Here is a 20615-nt window from a genome sequence, read left to right on the forward strand (position 1 = left end):
AGAAAAAAAGAAAAAAAAATTAGGCAGATTCACCGGGGGTCGAACCCGTGACCAGCCGATCCAAAGTCAAACACCTTCAGCGCTGAACCGTCAAGGCTTTCATGTTGAAATGAAGATTTTATTTGCCTCTTATATGCGGTATGCAAACGAGCGCGCCACAATAGTGACAAGGTCGCGCAGGTGGCAAAGTGATTAGCCGAAATAGTTCCAAGTAAACGTATATTTCGATAGTTGTACAGATTTTTCTCAACATATCGTATGTATACTTCTCTTTCTATATCGCTCACAGTCAATTTCCTTATTTTTCATGAATCGACCTAACTGCTTCTCGTCGTTAGCCTATCTTTAGATGTTTACACAGTATATGTTTATGGCCAAGAGTCGCCTTAGGCTCGACATGTTAACATGGTCATTAATGGAAAGACAATCTTCATCTTCCAGTCAAATGATCTGAGACGGCAAGTGTCGACTAGAAAGCTTGATCACCTTCAACTGGGTGTTGCAAAGAGGGTTAACAGGGCCTACACTTTTACTTTTCTGTTGAACAACTGCTCATGCAGCATCTTAGTCCTACACGACCCCCCCCCCCCCCCCCCACACACACACACTGGGTGATATGAATAAAGACTAGCAAATGCTTTTACTCCGGTTTTGTACAGAAAGGCCTAGTGTAAATGTACATGGAGATTTAGATAAAAGCATTTGCTAGTCTTTATTCATATCACCCATTGTCTACGACACCTTCCACTTCTCCAAAACTGGGAGCTTTATTGCCTAAATACTTAGTACACTGGAGCACATTATCTATGGCTGCCTTAATCTTGGCGAACGGATACTGTTTTTCTTTCAGATGAGTCCTTATCAATTAATAGTAATGGTACAATCAATTGGCGACAGGTTATGAAGGAAATACTAATTGCAATGAGGTCATCTTCGCAAGTCATGAAAGAGAAAAGTTCCATGGTGTGACGTCAATTGAACTCTTTGCAGATGTGGATATACTAGTATGTCTAATGCTGTCTTGAGGCAACGTATTAACAGTGCCATTAACGGTCTGGGGAAGCGTACTTTCATGACATGTACTAATAGGAAAAGAAAACGTCGGCACCATTAGCTTTTCATTCCCAGAAATTGCAAATCAAACTGGGTACAGAACAAGTAGTGTCAGACACTATGCAGATAGACATCAATGCCTGCTGAACAATAAGGAGGGATTCTCAGAACATTCTTACAGATAACAACATTTAACTCATGTCGTCTATTAGATAGGACATCCGTTGAACAAAATTGACTTATTCGTCGAATGTGCTTGTTTCATTGGCTCAAAACGAATCTTGCCGACAGTGACGCCCAAAAAATAGATAACAATGCGAAATGAGTCAGGAAAAAGTATAGGACAAAAAATGGTAGCCATTAGTGGTAAAAGCCTCGCTGACACTGTGGTGTATCAAATGGACAAAGGCAGCTCTTGGCTGTGCTTGGAAGAAGGCTTTGATTCTCGCTTCTGGAAGCTCAGGAGATAGAAATAACAACGGCTACTTTTTTATTGCATTGAGAGCTATTATTGATGGTGCATCTGGGGACCTTTATTAAGGTTGGATTGGACATCTGGCCATTTCTAGTGGTTTATTTCGCTTATCCTCCACACCAAGCAACAGTTTAGAAAATTGAACAGTAGCATGTGGATACGACGTGGTCGGAACGATTGCGTTTCTTGATGATTAAAAACGCGAAAGCTGGCCTATAATTATGAGATCATTGCTTTAAAAGGAATCATAGTGTATCAACTGCACTGTTTATGGATGGTCTCCAGTGGCAGTCATAGGCCTGTCGAAAGTGATGTTCACGGGAGTACCTCAGATACAGGTTTTACATCATATTTCAACAGAAAATAAACATGTCAATCAGGCCTGGCAAACCTGTACAGACTCTGTCTCAATGTGTTTTCTCTTTCGTGGTTCCATTACACTTGAATCATATGACTTACTCATGACTGTCATTTCAATAAAAACGCATGATTTTAGAAGAAACACTTTCATCAGATTTGATAAAAGTATTGCTAAAGGTCTAGATCAATGAGTCTGTGTGGCTATATCTCAACTTTGGTATTAAGAAAATCCTATCCTATTACAAGATTTTGCTTGTCATATCCTATAACATGATCAAACAAAATGGATGTTTCCTTGCCAGCACTAGAATATTTTGCCCTACATAACACACGAGTGGTTGATGTCACGCCCCCATAATCACCATCTGAGGTTGGATGCCCCGAATGCCCCTTATTGAAATAAGACCTTGCTGTTTTTTCATTCGATTCAGTACAGTCGTCCAAAATGACAGTGCGTGTCACCTTTTCCCCTCACTTTCGAGCAGGCCATTTTCGTTCTATTCGACATGCATGCCACAGTGATAAGAAGTCATATTCGTTATACAGGACACAAGATAAAGCACTTTTGGTTATTTTAGGTCCTTTGTCCATACTAGACAGGTGAGACAGAAATCACATTAATCATAAAGCAGACGCCATAAACATTAACCTTTTTTTTCCTTTCATTACCAGGCATTTAATTATTGATGTGATAATACTTGTTTTTTCAATCGATTTGTTAAGTAAATGTTTCACAGTTGCTTTTGTCTCATGAATAAAGTCATTGCTTGGCTATTTTTATCAATCGGGCCATCTAAGATTTCACTTGAGATAACGTATATGCTGACTTCATTCTTTATTCTATTCGCTCGGCGATAAAAAAAGCCCAGAACTGGTGGCGGAGCGTCATGTTGCATTTCTGTCAGAACAGGACCCCTGTAATGGGACAACATTTCTTTAAAGCTTGTTCCCAAAACAGTCCCAATAGTTATCAGTAACGAGTCGAGAATATGTCGAAAATCAGTAAAACAGCCGCGTAGTAGCCACTGGATCAGTTCACCGAACCGACGCCTAGGCTTTATAAGCCTGCTGAATTCTTCCGCTTCGAAAGATTCTAACCACGAACTTCCCAGTCATTGCGATTGGTTGCTTGCTCTGTGAATTAAACTGATCAACCGCACTTCGAGTTAATCTAGACCCAGATATCAGATTGATTTTGCTTAAAATGTGGCAAATCTTATTGAAAGCCAGAGAAATAATCTAATAAAAAAAGATTCGAAATCAACGTGGACGCTGTCATCTCTGATGTGGTAGGTTCGTCTCCTGGTTGGTGCAAGGCGTTATGTGATAGAGAGGGTGACTATGAACGCCAAGGTTTCCTCCGGGATCTTAGGTTACTTTCTACACTACAATTCAAATCACCCAATATTGCTTATAGAGCTAATATTCGTCGTAAGTGGCTCTCAGCACTTAACTCAATATATTTGTTTACCACCAACGATATGCCTAGCAAGCTGCTAACCCACTTCGACTCATTCCATAGCGAATCTTCTTAAAGATCTCTCGTACTGTTAAAAGTGTTGAAGTTAAGCATACCAAGACTGATTTATTGGTATTAGCTAGCTTCCCAGTTATCAATAGGTCAACAGCATCTCCAGCTGTTCACTGACATCGTAGAATGATTTAGGCAATGTTGATGGGAGCACCTTTCTTAAAGCCGGAAGATTTCTGCAGTTTAGTCTTACAAGCTTCATAAGACCACAGGAAAGGTGAAACGCGTCAGAATGACCTTTATTTTGCATACCTTCCATAGAGTATCTTTCTCATTTGTATACGGCAAAGCCCCAAAGTCTGAGCCAAAATGTCAGACATGATGAAGATGATGATATACCGGATGGATACTGTGTTGCACCCAAACAGGATGGCCATTAGACTGTAAGATGGTCGTGTGGAATCATTGTGTGCTTCGTCAACTGGGCAATTCAAGTTAGATCACAGATAGACACCTGCTATTTGAAATTCAACAAAATATAAGGAATTGATAGAGTTTTGGCCGCGGCAACCCCTTGTTAGACAAGATTTAGATACAAGCAACAGCAAAATCCTCATCACTAGGCGAACATTTAGCTAAATATCAAACATTCTTTAAATTACTTGTCTTCTCATCATCTAACGATTTGGTCGTTGATAGATATTAAAAATGTTTGCGTGAAACAAAAATACGAAAAGAATGTTCATCTTGAGGCGACAACTTTTAATTACAAAATTTCTTCACATTATTCGGATTTCATCTATCCATATGAGTTCAGGGTAATGATTTATTAGATTGAGTTTCTTGCTAAAGTGTCTAGATAACTGTATGATATATGCAAGAAACGTATTTCAACGTGTAGACGATGTTACCGTCCATAGGATCATGTTCTCCACAGAACGAACACTAAAAAATGCAGCCTTAAGAGTTTACCGTTCTCATGCAATGAAATCACTGTCTGGAAAACAGTTCAATGCCATGGACAATGTATCAAACATGTCATCGTAGCGACCCAACACTGGCACGATGTTAATTGAAAATTTAGTTTTTAATGATGTTAACATGGAAAACTATTCATCATCATATGCACTGGCTGCACTGATTGATTATAAATCTACAAACTAATCATTGTCAAACAATGTGGAAGCCAACTGGGCACCGACGAGATTAATCTTATTAGAGGCTGTTCAGATAGTTATCCCGGCATCATTTTTAGGACCGAGGCGAGTTACACAAAACAACTTGAGTAGCATATGTGGCATCAATTTCAACTCGGTGTCATCCGCCCAGTTAAAACTCACTGACCATAACGTCATGTTAGTTTAAACGTCAAAGTATTGGCTGACTTGTAAGCAACAGCCGTACCCCCGTAGGCGACAACATCAACATTTGGTCAGAATAGCATCCTGAGAAGAATGATACCACCCCTCTCTCTCCTCTACTTAGCTACCATACATTTTTTTCAATGCTAGCGATCGCAACGGCTATGCTTTTTTAAACTGCACTCACCCTGACAAAGCACCATCCCCACCTTAAGGGTTGACTATAGGCACCACTATTTTAACAAGAGCTTGAAATCCTAAAGCAATGATAACACTTTGGTTTAATATGCTGGTGCACAAGCACATCGTAGTAGCTGCGTTATCACGAATATTCCCTCGTCGTTCATTACCAACGATGTTACGCTATTCTTCTCTAACAACAAAGCTCAGACCAACCAAATTGACAAAACGGATACTAGTAATTCAATATCAAAAGATGAATCCTGATTGAGTGAAATTTCCACACACGTAGCAGCAGCAGCCTATCACAGTTACTGCAGAGTATCAACGGGATCAACCGAGCTGTCATAATCACTTTGCTAAGCACAAAAACGTAAGAAGAATCTATATACTGCTACACGGACACTTAGAAAAATGATAAAAGCAAGATTCACCTACCAATCTTTTACCAACGCTGTCAAATGAGCTTACATTCAAAGGTCGTTCGATCCACGTATACCGTTTGTTTTACTTATCTTTCGTCAGCCTAGTGTTCGCCGAATCTATATTCCAATCAGTAATCGATACAAATCAGACACACAACTTGGACTATGAGTAATTTATAATTTCAGAAAAGGTTAAAATGATATAATCACCGAAAAAGAAGGGAGTGATATTGATTTATCACGCAGAATGTATTCCTTCTTGTGATGGATGATGATTCGCCCTACTTCCTAATTATGAGAACATCCCAATCCCACGAATAATGACTTTTCCCATATGTCTCCATTAATTAGAAGTTAATCACCTGTATATACCACAAACTCAATCCAAGTTGTCAGAGGTCAAAATTATGAAAACCCAGAGAATGTTTTGAAACATCAAAAGAAGTATACTATTTGAATAACGCACATGACATATTCCCAGGAGAAGGCACTGAAAGCTGTTTATTCCCAAAAAGGAACTCTTTTCAGTCTATTCAAACAAACGAAAATTATCAAGTTTATTTCATAAATGTATGACGTTTTCTCGCAGCATGAGAGTTGTCATCACGTTAAACGTCACAGATACCACAGCATCAATAGTAGCTTTTGTAACTCCCAACGCCTTCTCATTTCAATCGTTCGAACTAAACCAGTATTCCTAACAATGCATTGTTGATGTTGATTTGGCGTCTGTACAGCGTCTGCATCTACGTGTCCGAGTCATTGTGTTTTGAGACGCCAGGAACAAGATAAAATGATACAAGACACGTCGACGAGTGATCAAAGGTGGGATTAAAAGACAGTGACTTTTTACAGACAAGCGGTTGATTCAGGACTTCGCCAAACATATCATGCTTCTCAATGATAACACTTTACAGATATCAGCTCATTTCGTGAAGGTATTCGTGTGCATATTCATGTACGTTTCACACTACAGTCGATTACCTAACAAGTTTCCAAAGTGATGCATCAATGGAAAGGATGATAAATGCCGAGTACTTGATGTTACATGCATATTTTGGCATTCGAGTCTACGACTGGTACGCACGTATAATCAAACTCAGGTTCCGACGTCCATAACGTTTATTTTACCTAAGTTTAGTTTGAAGGACATTCCGAGGCGAGTTACATGCATTTACACTGTTTCGAAGGTGGCACCTTATATTTTAAGGAGGACACATTTTCTCATATATCTTTTAAATCCGTTCCGAAGGGAGCACATCTGCTGGTGTCCTTTATAGTCTGTTCGATAATGAGGTACTGGTAAAGCTATTCTGCTGTGTATCATTGATATCTCAGCTATAACCATGCACAGAAAATGAAAATGGTTCAATCATTACTGAGAACATGTCCTATACCTGTCATTACGATATCTAAACCATTTTGAAATGTTCGAAGCAACGGGTGGGAAATTTGCTTCGACAGTTCGTGACAGAGGACGCACTCTCAGGTAACCCACCCCCTTTTTGAAAGAGTACACGGAACAAATTACTTTTGACGTACTTTTAAGTGTTTATATACCACGTTCAACCTGTCCAAGCAATAGAAATGTGAACGCTGTTAATCGTAGATTTAGAGGGCTTCACCCTGAGCGTTGAGTCTCCGTTTCTTTTTGAAAAAAGCCAGAAGAAACCAAGTAAAAAGCTTTTGATATTCTAAACAAAGAAGTCGTCAAGATGTAGTGCTTCCTTGAATTGCCTTAACCTTATAAGGTCAGCGATAGAATAACTGCCCAATGGGATCACGATCAAGTGGTCTCATTTCACCGTGCTGGGTGCCGTCAAGGCATTTGGATACAATTTCGTTACTAATGAGCAAAAAAGCAACTTTACCAGGCATAATATGTCGTGCCATTATATGTGTTCATGGTTTTACCTGAGAATGCGTTATTAGAAACCAACGGTTCCATCGTGTCGTTATTCAGTCCAATTCACTCTGCTTTTATTGACCCGGTGGCATTTCTGAGGTAAAGGTGATTGCGACCTTCTAATAGACGGAAAAAAGGCCATGTTTGCATACAGCACGCATCTTGTCAGATAAAGGCAAAACGATTCGGAACTTCCAAAAAAGCTTCAGGTCGACAACAGTATTTCATTTGAACTCGACCTGATTAAATCACCAACATGGTCAACGAGCTGGAAAAAACACAAAAATGTTATGCACTTCTCCTTTGCAGAAGTCACACGCGTGTGCCCACTACGAAAGATGTGCTATGTTCGTTCTGCATCACATGTCAATTGCATCGCCATCTACAATCTGTGTTTCAAGCTATACTTAAAGTATCGGTGAATGGACCATCCCGGTAAATTAAACCAATGGAAGTGCATGAATACCATAGTATACATATTATAAGCCCTATATTGTAAAACAGCAATTGGATGGAATCTTCAGTCTTGTACATCCACTTCAGGTTTTACAGCCAGACACAAAGGGGAATTGTTCCCTTCCATTTGCCATTTTCTTGGCAAATTACGGTTATGGTGAGGTCACCTGTAGAAAACCTCTCTTCTTGGCCCTTGCAGCCGACTTCAAGTTGATATCCAATAGGATAGTTCATGGACGGATTCAAAACTCTGTAACTTTCTACTGGGGTCGAACTGTCAAGAGAGCATCCGGTCGCTGGGGATAGAAAAGTTGGATGAATAAAGTGGACCGCCAGTGGTATGAAAACCTTGTCTTCAAACATACGGAGTATACATGTACCAGTAAATAGTATGCAGTCGCCAAGAAGGAACTATACCGAAAGGTTATTCGAAGCAGTTTACTGTTGTTACAGGTGGTTCGCCTTTGAAGATACCAATCACAGTAGTTTCTGTCAAGTTCTTTGAAATAATTTTTTTTCTTCAGGAGAGACCTTTACCTTTGTAGCTTAATTTGAAGTAGCCACTGCCATCATGGACACTGGTGAGGAATATAATTGACATGGTATTCCCTCTCGACTCGTAAACATTTCCTTTGACAGCAGTGTCACTGCAAATTATTTGATTCATATATGTTCTTGAAGCAGTAGTTTGAGGGGCTGGTGTTGGAGTCGGTAGGGTTCCGTTAGTCGGTTCCACAGGCGATGCAGTGGCATTTGTGTCAGGGCCGCTATCTTCAGTGGAAAGGCTGGTATCGGTGATGTTTGCGGACTCGTCAAGAAGGATGTAATCATATACGCAATTGCTCTTGATGTCTTCAATTCTCACTTGAACAGTTTGGCCGTCTTCTACTTTGATTCTCCACTCGCAGGAAATGTCTCTAGGGTAGGGTTTTGGGTAGTCGGGGCTTGTTATAGAGCCAGATGTGGACGCCAGGGTGCCGTTGCAAACGGAATACTCTGAAGTAGAGGACGAATAATGAGATTGATAGCAAACCTCAGTTTTGTCCAATACTATATGTTATCCTTGAATACGTTCCCACATCACAATGCCGACAATGGTTATATGTTATTACGATAAATTTTATAATGAGGATAATTTAGGGCCACTATTACAAGGTCGATAAGCAAAATAACTCTACTCAATGCCTGCAAAACGTAAGCGTTTGCGTCCTCATATGCGAAATTATTTCATAATGCTTTATCAGGCAATTTCCAATTAACCGAATTGTCGTGGGACTTTATACTCTCCGAAGGCCGTATCGCTTCCAAATTGTGAGTCAATCTGTCAAAATACCAAGTTTTGATATTTGGTTTCAAGACCATACTCACTGACACAAAATGGTACATAGCCACCCCAAGTATTGTTCGCCAGACACTCAAGGCTGGCCTCGTTCACCCTGCTGGGAAAGATGTAGCCACGTTCGCAGCCAACTCTAATTCGGAAGCCTGGTGGTATGTAGCCACCATCATGATTCAGAATTCTCGTATGTGCAAGAAGACGGGTATTGTTCAGGCTGCAGCCGATGGCTGAATGGAAACGAAGAACATGCTCTAGTGAAGATGTAACTGCAAACAGCAGACTGTACAATACTGAACTCACACACACTCCATCGTTACAACTGTATTTGTTGGAGTGGTGACTTCAGATACACGTTTGATTTCAGCGTCAATGGCACGACGTGTTGGCATTTCAGTGCATTTTGAACTTTTTCATTCTGGCTTTGGACTTTTTGTTGATAGTGTATAACCATTTGCTGCTATCATGATTGCCTACCTGTATAATTTGCTAGAAAGCCTTTAAGAGTCTTGTACATGTTTGTCCTAAATGTTAAGGTGAGCCAGTTTGACGCGCTCAGGAAGCTGCTGCCCGTCATAGATGTTCCACACAGGATCTGGGCGTTATTCAAGCTACCAGCAACACCATCTAGCTTAACAAAGTCGTTTACACAGTCGCTCTGAGTGTCTTCCAACCTTAACAGGATTCTTTGTCCGGGCTCAACTAGCATGTTCCAAGAGCAGCTGAGATTCATTGCATATGCTTCGGGATAGCCTGGGCTGGTAAATATTCCCATTTGGTCTGTGACATTGCCAATACATTCGGGGTAGTCTGCAACATGAAAAATGAATTGCGAAGTTCGATACATTAGACAGTCGTTGACTTCCTATAAAACAGATGTCTTCGATCACTGCTTTAACTGGTGGATTCAAACTTTGAATGCACCGGTTTGACAAAATCTACTAGATGCTTCATTCGCTAATCATTCAACTCATATGTATGATAACAAATGATGTAAACTGCCTCGCTACCCGTTAGCATTGTCATTTATTTCAAGGTATCGAATGCAATTTCGTTTAGAGCAAAGTACTATTAGCTGTTGAGATCCAAAGACCTAAAAAACTAATCGGCTTCCTTTGCACAAATTGGCTGCCAGTGAGTAAATTTAGTATCTTTACCTGCAAGTTGTATTTGAACGTCTTCTTTAAACTCGCGTCCATTGATAGCCTCAAAATAGAAACAAACTTCTGAACCATTTCCACTCGGCACAACCTTTGGCGTTGGGTAATGCATGGAAGGGGTTTGGGCTGACATCGTCATCACTTCTTGAAAATGGCTTCGAAGATTCTGCTCATAACAGGCCGTACGTCGTCCATATATAGCAGGATTACAAATTCGTGTTACCCCATAGTCCCTTCGCTTGATAATCACCCTGTCTGCTGATGTCTGGTTCTTTAGGTTCTTCAGGAATGATATTGCCAAGGAATGCTCTGGTTTGATTCTAACACATCGCGTCAACGTGGCTACGTTCATTCGTAGGGTGTACCGAAGGGTAGATGATAGGTAGCCCACGGAACGACGTTCTGTATCTGCATTGCAACGTGATGGTAAGATGATTTAGAACTGCAAGTTACAGAACTTATCACGACTCAATTGAGTGTCTACAATTACTACAATAAAACCATAAAGGACTTCTTTGTATGGTACCAGTAATTGTTAACGTTTTGATTTGAGGACAGGATCTTCTCAATGAAACCAGCCTTCAAGTCAGAAAGCGTGAATCAACAAATGACTCAGATTGGCTTATCCGTTGGGACAAGGTTAAAAGTGCCATCCGACACTCATGATATGGGCACTTGTTAAGAACAACGTCAACATCAACAAAAAGCTTAAGCACACGAGGTGCACTCTCCACCATCCCGGATTGCTCTAGATGATTTGTGTCAACACTATTCCATACCTTCGTATCTGTATTTCAGAGCACCCCACGCTTGATTATTGGAATCCTTATGAAGTGCCAGAATACACAGCACTGAGTTAGTAGTAACATGGAACCCATCAGGGTTGTCGCCATCCCTTATTTTACTATTCTGGTCGTAGACTTTCAGTATGAGATCATTCTGCAGGTGCCTGGTCTGGCAGGGACGATTCACATGCCGCCGGTAGTTGTTTGACAACTTGAAGACAATCACCCACGAATCTGGCGTCAGATCCAATTCAAGAATGTCAAGGAAGCCATTCTTAAGTTCTGGTCCGACCGTGTAGTTCGCGTCGACGAAGTAGAAGTTAGACGTGCGATGGACGTACTGATCATTGCGTGGCGGTGTGATGTCAACTGGGTGAGAAAAAGCAACAGCTTTTATTAACTACCCCGCGTTTATAGTAACAAAAACCGCTCCACCATTTTCGGGGTATTTCCATTCAATCTGGCGCATTTCGTCTGGTTCAAAGAAGTTAATCAGTTTGACCCTGGTCGATTGTCAGCTGAGTTTTTAGATTTGTCCGCAGAAACTCGAGTAAAGGGGATTTACAGTGTATCTAACACGAGGACACTGCGATCATTGACTCTAAAACCAGGAGTGTACTTACTGTAGGTAAAAGCGTTTTGAAACATGTATGCCAAAAGGAACAAAGTAGTCGTAGGATGCCGCACCATTTTGTAAGAAATTCTCGAGAACACCTCAAGTTCTGAAAAATATTCAATGCTCAACCCTATCGGACATATGCACAAGAGTGCGCATGTTCATGTCAGTGTGACCAGCGTAAAAGTAGGCGTGCAATGTCTAATCGATGGAGTGCTTTTTTATAGAAACAACCTACTGACATTGAAATTGGAACAGATAGTAGTAATGTCAAGATGCATGTGCCCTGGTGAGGGAGATATGCATCAAGGCAAAATCAATCGATATTTGATAAACTTTATTGCCGAAATACAGACTGGTTAGGATTATATCCGTACACCGAAATCCCCAGGCAAAAATATTCCTTTCTATCTATACCTCCCAACTTCAAGCAAATCTTACACCTTGCATTACTGGCAGAGTTGCAGGGATATATATAGGCCTACACTAGCATTGCATTATCGTTCCACATTGGATATCTCACGAAACCAGCAAAATCATGAAATGAACGAATACCAGGACACTGCCACCGCACAATTCAATTTCAGTATAGGAACGCAAAAGTCATTTTTGATCACGACCAAAATATCCTTGACCAACAAACGTCCAATTGACCCTATGCATTTCAAGGCAACAAATCTCACCAGAACGCAATAGCGTCTATTATACAGATCGTCTGTAATTAGCCTCGTTTTGTAGAAATGTACATGTAATTTTGAATACATAACATGAGATTGATGACGGGCTGGTTGCTCCCAGCTGTGTTGCATATAGAGTAAGCCAAAAAAGTATAGCTGTTGGAATGAGAAAATTTTTCTGCAACAGTTGGTTTTTCTTCTCTTCTGATTTGTAAGCGCAAGTACACAAAAACACTTTGTTCTGATATCAAACTAAGCAAAGCCAAATATTCAATGTCGGTGTGAAGTTTTTGAGTGTTTCCGTTCTTGAGTGTTTTCCCTCATTCAATGTATAGTATGGGAACGCTGAAAATAGATTGACACATTTGTCTCTGCTTTCCCCACCTGAAAAGTCATGATCCTCTCATAGCTGTGCTGAGATATGGGGAGCAAGCACAGACGTTACACCGGCGTTGACTATTTTTAACCAGTACTAACAAAGCTTAGTCACCGCAAGCGCAAGCCTCAGAGAGAGGGCTGCTCGCTAGCATTCAGGCTAACCCCTTAGGCCAAATGACCACCATTGGTTTGCTCCATCAAAATAAAACGTGACGTTTGTTTAAGCATTTTCCCTCGTCGAAAAACCACAACAAGATATCCGAACCTAATTGCTAAGAGGGTTCCTTGCACTCATTGACTCTTGTAACCCGTGCATCACCCGGGCAACGATGACGTTTGTTGATACAGGGTACATACTAAGATTTATAAACGTGTTACATCTCTCAACATAATAATCGATAACTTAGCAAGGGAATAGGATTAGACAAAACCCAGTTATTAGTGTTTCGTGAGAACACATACAATGCATACATGTATACAAGCAAATGAAAGGTAACTACCCAAAAGCACCTTAAGCCACCTACAATATTTTACCGAAGTTCGTTGCAAAGATTGCACTTTGCTCCAACTTTTCCTATAAAGCTAAAGAAAAATGTCTGGCCGTACATGGTACCAAATAATTGATGCATTTATTACATTTAGTGAACAAACAAATTAGGTTATCGTTCAGCAATTGCGTCAGCTTAACTCGATTACCACAGTATTTATGGAAGGTCATGACCAAACTTGCCATTCTCACGAACAAGCTTTCAGTGCTGGACGTGTGAGCTAGAAGTCGGACCATGTTGCGCCACGGGTTGATCTGTGTCGTTTTCCTTCAACAGTTTATCGGTAAGTGCAATTTTCACTCATCTTGATAATCGTAGAATCAGAAGTCATCATAGATCATATTTTTGGCTGTAGTTATAATCTTTTTCTCTTCCATGAATTCTTCATCTGATGGGTGCCTGTCTGCTGATTGGTAGTCTCCGATACCACTGTGGACAAGCCACATAGCTTTCAATCTGAAGGCTATAATGGGACGGGACCAATCAACATTTAGATTATTTTGTCCACAATTCATGTCAGCTTGCGTAATTAAGTATATCTTCGGGCTGATATTTCCAGTGAACATACAAATACTTAGGCTGGATGCAGTCAGGGTGCTCTATGTCCGTGATGCAGTGGACTAGTCTGCTCTCTGCACATCACACAGCGTCATACTGTATAATGTCCCAAATCTAAACTCGTCGTCAACACGTAAACCGGGTTCAGATCGTTCTGTATCGTTTCTATCCAAAACAACGTACCTGTCATCTTTAGATCATTCTAGATTAAGACGTAGCGGATTACACGTGTTCTCCGTGATCAAATTCAGTGCCCTCATTGGTTAGAAAGATCATTGTATAGCTTAAACTATTATTCACAGTAGGTATCAACCTCTATGATAAAATAAATGCACCAAATCCATATGTTCATGAATAGGACTGTTTACATCGAATCCGTGACGATAATTTCTCAATCAATTAAAACTCTTTTCAGCTCTGGCTCTGTCTGAAGGATCATACCCCTATTACGCTCGCCTTTATAACGACTTATTCCAAGACTATAACCCACGACTACTGCCAGCTAAGGATGCATCTGCTCCGGTCAACTCAACTATCGGAATGACCCTCATCAACCTGAAACTGGTAAGGTCTTCATTTTGTCATGGAATCGATGTCGATATTCAAATGGCTGTTAAGGCTGATGTGTTAATAAGTGATCACCTGTCTTATCAATAGCACGTCATGGTCTGGCTTTCACAGCATACCGCTCGTTTAAGTTAATGAACAACGTAGTATGGACATCGGGAGGTGACATATGAAATAAGCTTCGGAATCCTTTCAACGTGTCTAAAGCAAATTCACCAGTAATGCTGATGTGATGAATGAAATCAATGTTTACGCTCTATTCAATTTACAGGATACGTCTGCTGGGAGTTTGTACACTAACGTTTGGCTTCAACAGGTAAGTCCTTGCCCATTGCATTGATGTAACTGTAAATTGATAAGTAGTCTGGACGTAAGAATGCCAATACCTTTCAATATGCCATACAGAAATGTCTGGTTTCTGTGTATACAGTTTTCTATGTCATATGATATAGAGTCCAGAGTCCAGATGATTCTATTGCGTACTTTTATTCTCTGATGTACTGAATGTTATGGGTCTCGGTAGAACCCTGCCTTTACCCGTCGACAAACACAGGGAATGTCATCTCTTACAGGGGGTACGCTACAGCAAGTCTTATTTATTGTAGGATTGGCACGATTTTCGACTCCAATGGGACCCTGAAGGATATGACGGCATCACACAGATCACAGTACCTTATGATCAGGTGTGGCGTCCAGACATGTCGCTCTTCAACAGGTAGGATATATCATCCAGTGATTGCTTTCCCTCTTTCCAATCTTTCTGCAAAAACCGTCCAGGACAGGTTCATCTGGTGAACATGACTACTAAGAAACTCTGTACATGCAACTGCACAATATCTTCCTTTGTCAGTTTTTGCCGTCTGACGTTGAGCCCATCTACTATTTTTGTGGGGTTGTTCGGTGGAATGCTACAAAAGGCTGTATCGTTCCAATTGGTTCTTGCTTACAGATCAAACTGAACTACAGTGGTAAACCTGTTTTCAGGAGCCCTGTACAGAAGACACAATGCTTGTACGTTGGTACCTTGACTATATCTGTACGACTACTTCTTAAGATCATAATTTGCTGAAATTATCCATAAAGCCTATTTCATCTTGCTCCCTTCCCTTTTTATTACTGAAAAAAAAAGATTACATCATTTTACAAGACTTTTGTTATTTTGTTCATTTTAGTGATAAGCCACAAGACATGAATCCACCCTCAGATGAAGGCAACGTGGTCGTGTTCAGCTCAGGCAATGTGTTGTTTGTCCGACACGTGGGTCTATCAAGCCTATGTATGCCTAATGACCAGGGACCAAACGGCGAGCAGCACTGCGAAATGAAGATCGGATCCTGGGTCAACAGTGGCTACCGTGTACGTATTTTAGTGGTATACATACCTTTGCAAGTCAAGAGCAGTTTTGTTAGGTTTCAGGATCCCTGGCCCGTTTAAACATTATAAATCAGTGATGTACCATGTAACTTTCATTTGATGCTTTTTTAGAACCCGCAAACCGTTCGTCAGCGTACTTTTGTATTGACATGGTCTTATTGAATCTGGGCCTTCACACGTCTGATCGTGACTAGAAACCAACTTGATGAGTATAACATATTTTCAGTTGGATGTTTACAACTCGAACGACAAGATAGATCTGACGTCATATGCCGGGAATCCAGACTGGACGATAACGAAAACATTGGCCAAAAGACACGTACGGCACTACAGCTGCTGCCCGGAACCTTACGTCGACATTACCTTCAGTATCTGGTTCAAGGAAAAGTAGGAACCATCTCTCATTGTAACAACAACGCCTGCGGAAGAGTTGTCATGGTTGGTTTATCTACAGGACGCACGGGACTATAGTGCACTTGCGCATTATGTTAAGCGCAAAGCCATGCATTAACAGATCTACGGTTATTTTGATGCAGATTATCGAACGTTAATCATCCACGTTGGTCATTTAATTACCCACAGTCTCCAACGCAAGAAACACCCTCTCTCACACGGTTTCTAGAGAATTTCCAAGAACTCTACGCACAAACAAAGCTGGTTAAGTACCACAGCGCCAACTAGGGAAAGGTAATACATGTACATCAATTCTTGACTAGCCTCAATTAGCTTCGTATCGACTTGTGTGTTCGGCTTACGCATCGATTCATGGCCTTTGCATGATGCCATACATAGATAAATCACATCAACGCTGATGTCACAGTGACCAATCTTCAAGTAACAATAGTGGTGCCACCTGATTTTGCCATCTTTTTCTAGCTGCAGAAATTGTCGTGGAGATAATCAAAACCATTACTGTACTTTGAATACAGATAAAATATTCTGTCTACTGTGCTCCATCATCTAAATCTTCCAAATTCGCGACAACGTCATATATTATGTACCTGCAACATAATCCATAGATCAGAGCATTTGAAGTGCATGTAACCGTTTATAAGACAGTTGTAACCACTCGTCTGTAGATCCTAATAGAGAACAGTAAAGCTCAACAAAATCGCTTTTGCGTGTTTTAGTACTCTGCAAACCCTTTAGATGGTTGTGCAGTCAATCTTGCGTGTTTTAGTACTCTGCAAACCCTATAGATGGTTGTGCAAGCAATCTGGAAGCAAGACCACCAGTCAATCGTGAAAATATTCTCTAACAGTGGAGTAAACAGAAGGGATGATGCGTGGAAAAGGAGAAAGCATTTCGGTATTGGTCAACAGTGGAATTTACTGCAGTTACTTCGCATCAATGTCAATGCGAAAGCATACAGCAGAATACATGAGGAAGTGATGACACAAACAAGAACGTTGGAAAGATTTTATATTCACCCGACATAGTTAGTATCCGTCCATCTGGGTTTTTTTAGCGAGTGTATTTCAGAATATCTATGAGAAGGACAAAAACATACGAACACCAGTACACTCTCACACCAGGGAAGCATAACACATATGATTTGAGCACTGTGCCAAAGACATCGACCGTGATACATAATGTAAAGATTTACCCTTATACTTGGTGAAAATACATTGGCGATGAAAACTGTATAGAAAGTCAAAATCCAATGCAATTACTTATAATGCATTTTCCTTATATTCTCTGTGTGATCTGATGTTCAGATTCTATTTTCCACTCCCGGGTTCTTCCGTCTCAGCCTCTCTTTGCGATTCTTTAACATGAGGGAAACAGCATCATAAACAACTTCCACGAATTCAATTATAGTGATGAATGTAATTCCCAACCAGAAACTCATGATTCCACCAATCCTACTCACCAGTGTCGGCACGTCGATCTCAGGTACATCTACAACGTAATCAATCTCAAACGAAGGCCTGCTAACGGTCAGAGAAACAAAATTCCGCTGAAAAACGTGTCTCTTCAACAACCAGTCCGTCACCATAGACTTCGACATCTCAAGTTGGGTTTCATTGACATTTGAATCAGCATGTTTTAATTTCTTGATAGCTTCATCTAAATGTGGAAAACTGACGTTCCGATTTTTCTGCGCAGTTTCGTACAGCTGCAAATGGAATGACTCGTGTGGCCATTTTGCCATGTCGATTGTCGTACTGTATATGTAATATGTGCAGCGGGTTGAGCACTGGTAACTCCCAGGGGGGTTCATGTTGAAGTCGTACATGCACGCGAGCCTGTGAGAGATGACACTTTTGCTGAAGCCAATATCCATGCAATACGGAAGTGACACGGAGGTGACAGGATCCGTGATCTTACCTGGGTCAATACAGTGACAATACGTGTTTATTTTCCGCTGTATTGCCTGTTGCTCACACGTGGTCTTCCGATATTCGAAGCGCTTGCCGTCCATGTCTTTGATGGGCTCAACGTTGTGAGCACAACTGCCGTATGGCGGCGCCAGATGTTTGAGTTTCGTCGTCTTGATAACGAAATTTGCTGACACCCCAGGTGGAACATCATGGCCATCACGCTGGACATCTGGGTAACTATAAGGTTCGTGTATGACAACCCTCACACCATGTTTTTGCGAATCCTCATCTCGTGTGTAGTGTTTTGGGTACTGTAAGGACACGTCATCATCAAGAAACAGATTAACTACCAGCTCTACAACTATCCCCTTGTGATCTCCCAAAGATATTGTATAGCAACTGAAAAATTGTGGATAGTAAAACGCCTCAATTGTACAGTTTACAGTTTGTAAGCGCTTTTCCTTGACAGTTTGTACAGTATAAGTGCACTGGTCTATCATTGTTTTTTGATGACCAAGCTTCCGTCGTTGATAAAGTGGGATATTTTGGTAAAGTCCAGCAGTTGTCATCAGCATATTTCGCATTGTTTCATCATCAACTAAGTGGTTTGATTCACCCCTGGGCATGTGTTTCGGTGAACGCCTCCTCCTTCGTAACTCTGCGTTTGGCTCGCTATCTTCATCATCATAGTAATGTTCATTGTCCCGCGTCCAGTGGACGGCACCAGTTTGGTACTGAAACTCCGACTCCATATAGTCCGAGAGCGATTGGTTTAAAACACGATGCGCCACATTAAAGAAGTAATCATTAATTAGCATAGCTGCATTATCAACTTTGTCTTTCATCACTGATTTCTTACTCCTGAACGGTTGAAGGCTGCATACAGTGATATCGGGAAATGTTGCACTCCGCGAGAGTTTTATATGACGCTCCTGCTTAACAGTATAACTCAGGTACCCATCCACGATTTGATACACTTGGAAAAAGGATAGTACCAGAAACGCCAACACCGTCGTGGCCCAAAGGATGGTGAGATATTTGTTCCTTGCTCGGAGTATCCTTGGTATACCTCTTATTGTGCTCATTAACCCAAACTTGATGAATATCCCCCTGGTGGTCGTTGGTGCCTCAGAAACATCGTATGATGGCCACGGGGCCAACTTTTGTCTCTCACTTGAAACAGTATTTCTTTTCATAGCGGAAGATGGCTTACGATCCATTCTCGGATGTGTCTTGGCGAACGTCATATGCCTCCTTCCCGGCCGAATCCCATAGTTTTAATCATTACCGGTACGTGAGGTATCCACTGCATTATATGTCGAACAGTATCCAGAAACCGGTGAACTGGTTATGAATGTCATCTAATTGATTCGTTCGAATCCTGCCACGGACGTTGCATTACATATCCGCCTTGGACATAATAATCAAGCCGGTTCGTCAGCATAGCTTACTTGATCAAAATGTTTATCTATTACGATCTCATCCTTGAGAATTTCCCACACCTCGTAGTCAATATCACAGTCCTTTACCTTCTTTGCCAGAGGGACAACATGCCTTTGGTACCGTACCCTACCGTGATGGCTACAACAATGGCAATGAATCCATGGCAAGGACAAAAAGAGGGTGCACCGTGTGATGACTTTTGTAATTCGACTAGATACTTTGGTTCCAAGTGAATGCTGTTGTTTTGGCGAAAATACTTAATTGATTCCATACTATTTCATGGCCAATGTATTATCCAATAGTGCAAATTATTTATTCCTTGCCTATGGAACGTGCTGTTGCCGAACAACTAGTTGAGAAGCACATGCCGATGAGAATAAAACAACATCAGGCAAAACATTAATAACACTGACAGAAATAATTGCTCCAATTTGTTGAGTGCCTGTGTATAAAATATCATTAGTAAAACAGAATTTCAACCAATTGCTTTGGACGCAGTATTCTTTTCACCAAGCGACCTTTCACCTCTGATTAGACAAATGTAATGTACGGTATCGTGACCTCACTTCTAAAACTTTCAAAGCAGCTAATACCAAGTAGTGGAATATGCTTTACACTCATCTCAAAATTGCAAAAGGTGTTCGCGCAGGGGCCCGTGTGAAAGGTTTTTTTGAAAAATGATTTCAATGTTAGCACTACTGCCTTTAAATGAGCTCATCTCGAAGCTGATGTAGAATTTATAAAAGATCGGGTTCAGTTGCTACATAGCTGCTCCATTTCAGACGCGGGATCACCCCTGTGGGAGTTAGATCTAAAAGCGCATCCGTAATGGCCAGTTTAGGGTAAATAAAAAGATGAGGTCAGCGGCTGAAAATATCGAATTCGTTTACATATTGTAGACTGCACCGTATCATGAAATCTCATGATCATTCAACACTATGCAGGCTATTTAAATCCCAATGAAAGCATAATTTTGAGAATCAGACGTTGCTCAATTCTAATATCAATTCCCTCGTGTCAGTTCATAGACATACTTCTCCATGCTCCAGGCATTTCAATTTTCATTAGCTTAGCCAACAGTTGGTAACCACGCAACATCACATGTCCGTGGAATGAACACATACCATTCAAATGTTTACGATGAAGCAATAACAACAGTTCA

The 20615-nt window shown here is 40.9% G+C and overlaps 4 protein-coding genes across 4 annotated transcripts in view; 1 reads left to right on the top strand and 3 right to left on the bottom strand.

Annotated features, from left to right (window-relative positions):
- Nucleotides 1-5423, bottom strand: part of LOC135483258 (neuromedin-K receptor-like) — a 130576-nt gene extending 125153 nt beyond the window's left edge. Inside the window, exon 1 of the mRNA XM_064763968.1 lies at nucleotides 5339-5423. The gene's annotated coding sequence lies outside the window, so the exon portion shown is untranslated. The remainder of the gene's footprint in view (nucleotides 1-5338) is intronic.
- A 2345-nt stretch (nucleotides 5424-7768) lies between these two features.
- On the bottom strand, nucleotides 7769-11748 carry LOC135483238 (uncharacterized). The gene is made up of 7 exons (XM_064763911.1): nucleotides 11592-11748; nucleotides 10963-11337; nucleotides 10181-10591; nucleotides 9501-9833; nucleotides 9056-9253; nucleotides 8225-8683; nucleotides 7769-7983 (listed from the first exon to the last, which is right to left on the bottom strand). The coding sequence occupies exons 1-7, from the start codon at nucleotides 11656-11658 to the stop codon at nucleotides 7778-7780; spliced, it is 2049 nt and encodes a 682-aa protein (XP_064619981.1). The 5' UTR covers nucleotides 11659-11748; the 3' UTR covers nucleotides 7769-7777.
- A 1613-nt stretch (nucleotides 11749-13361) lies between these two features.
- Nucleotides 13362-16801, top strand: LOC135483271 (neuronal acetylcholine receptor subunit alpha-9-like). Its single transcript, XM_064763989.1, has 6 exons — nucleotides 13362-13470; nucleotides 14161-14309; nucleotides 14584-14628; nucleotides 14918-15027; nucleotides 15485-15668; nucleotides 15913-16801. Exons 1-6 carry the CDS (start codon nucleotides 13422-13424, stop codon nucleotides 16075-16077), a joined length of 702 nt encoding a protein of 233 aa, XP_064620059.1. The 5' UTR covers nucleotides 13362-13421; the 3' UTR covers nucleotides 16078-16801.
- Nucleotides 16802-17400: 599 nt separating this feature from the next.
- LOC135496684 (FMRFamide-activated amiloride-sensitive sodium channel-like) lies at nucleotides 17401-19230 on the bottom strand. The gene has a single exon (XM_064786152.1). The coding sequence runs from the start codon at nucleotides 19228-19230 to the stop codon at nucleotides 17401-17403; it is 1830 nt and encodes a 609-aa protein (XP_064642222.1).
- Between the last annotated feature and the right edge of the window lie 1385 nt (nucleotides 19231-20615).

The sequence above is a fragment of the Lineus longissimus genome, chromosome 1 (genome assembly GCF_910592395.1).
Source record: "Lineus longissimus chromosome 1, tnLinLong1.2, whole genome shotgun sequence".
In the NCBI taxonomy this organism is placed as follows: Eukaryota; Metazoa; Nemertea; class Pilidiophora; order Heteronemertea; family Lineidae; genus Lineus; species Lineus longissimus.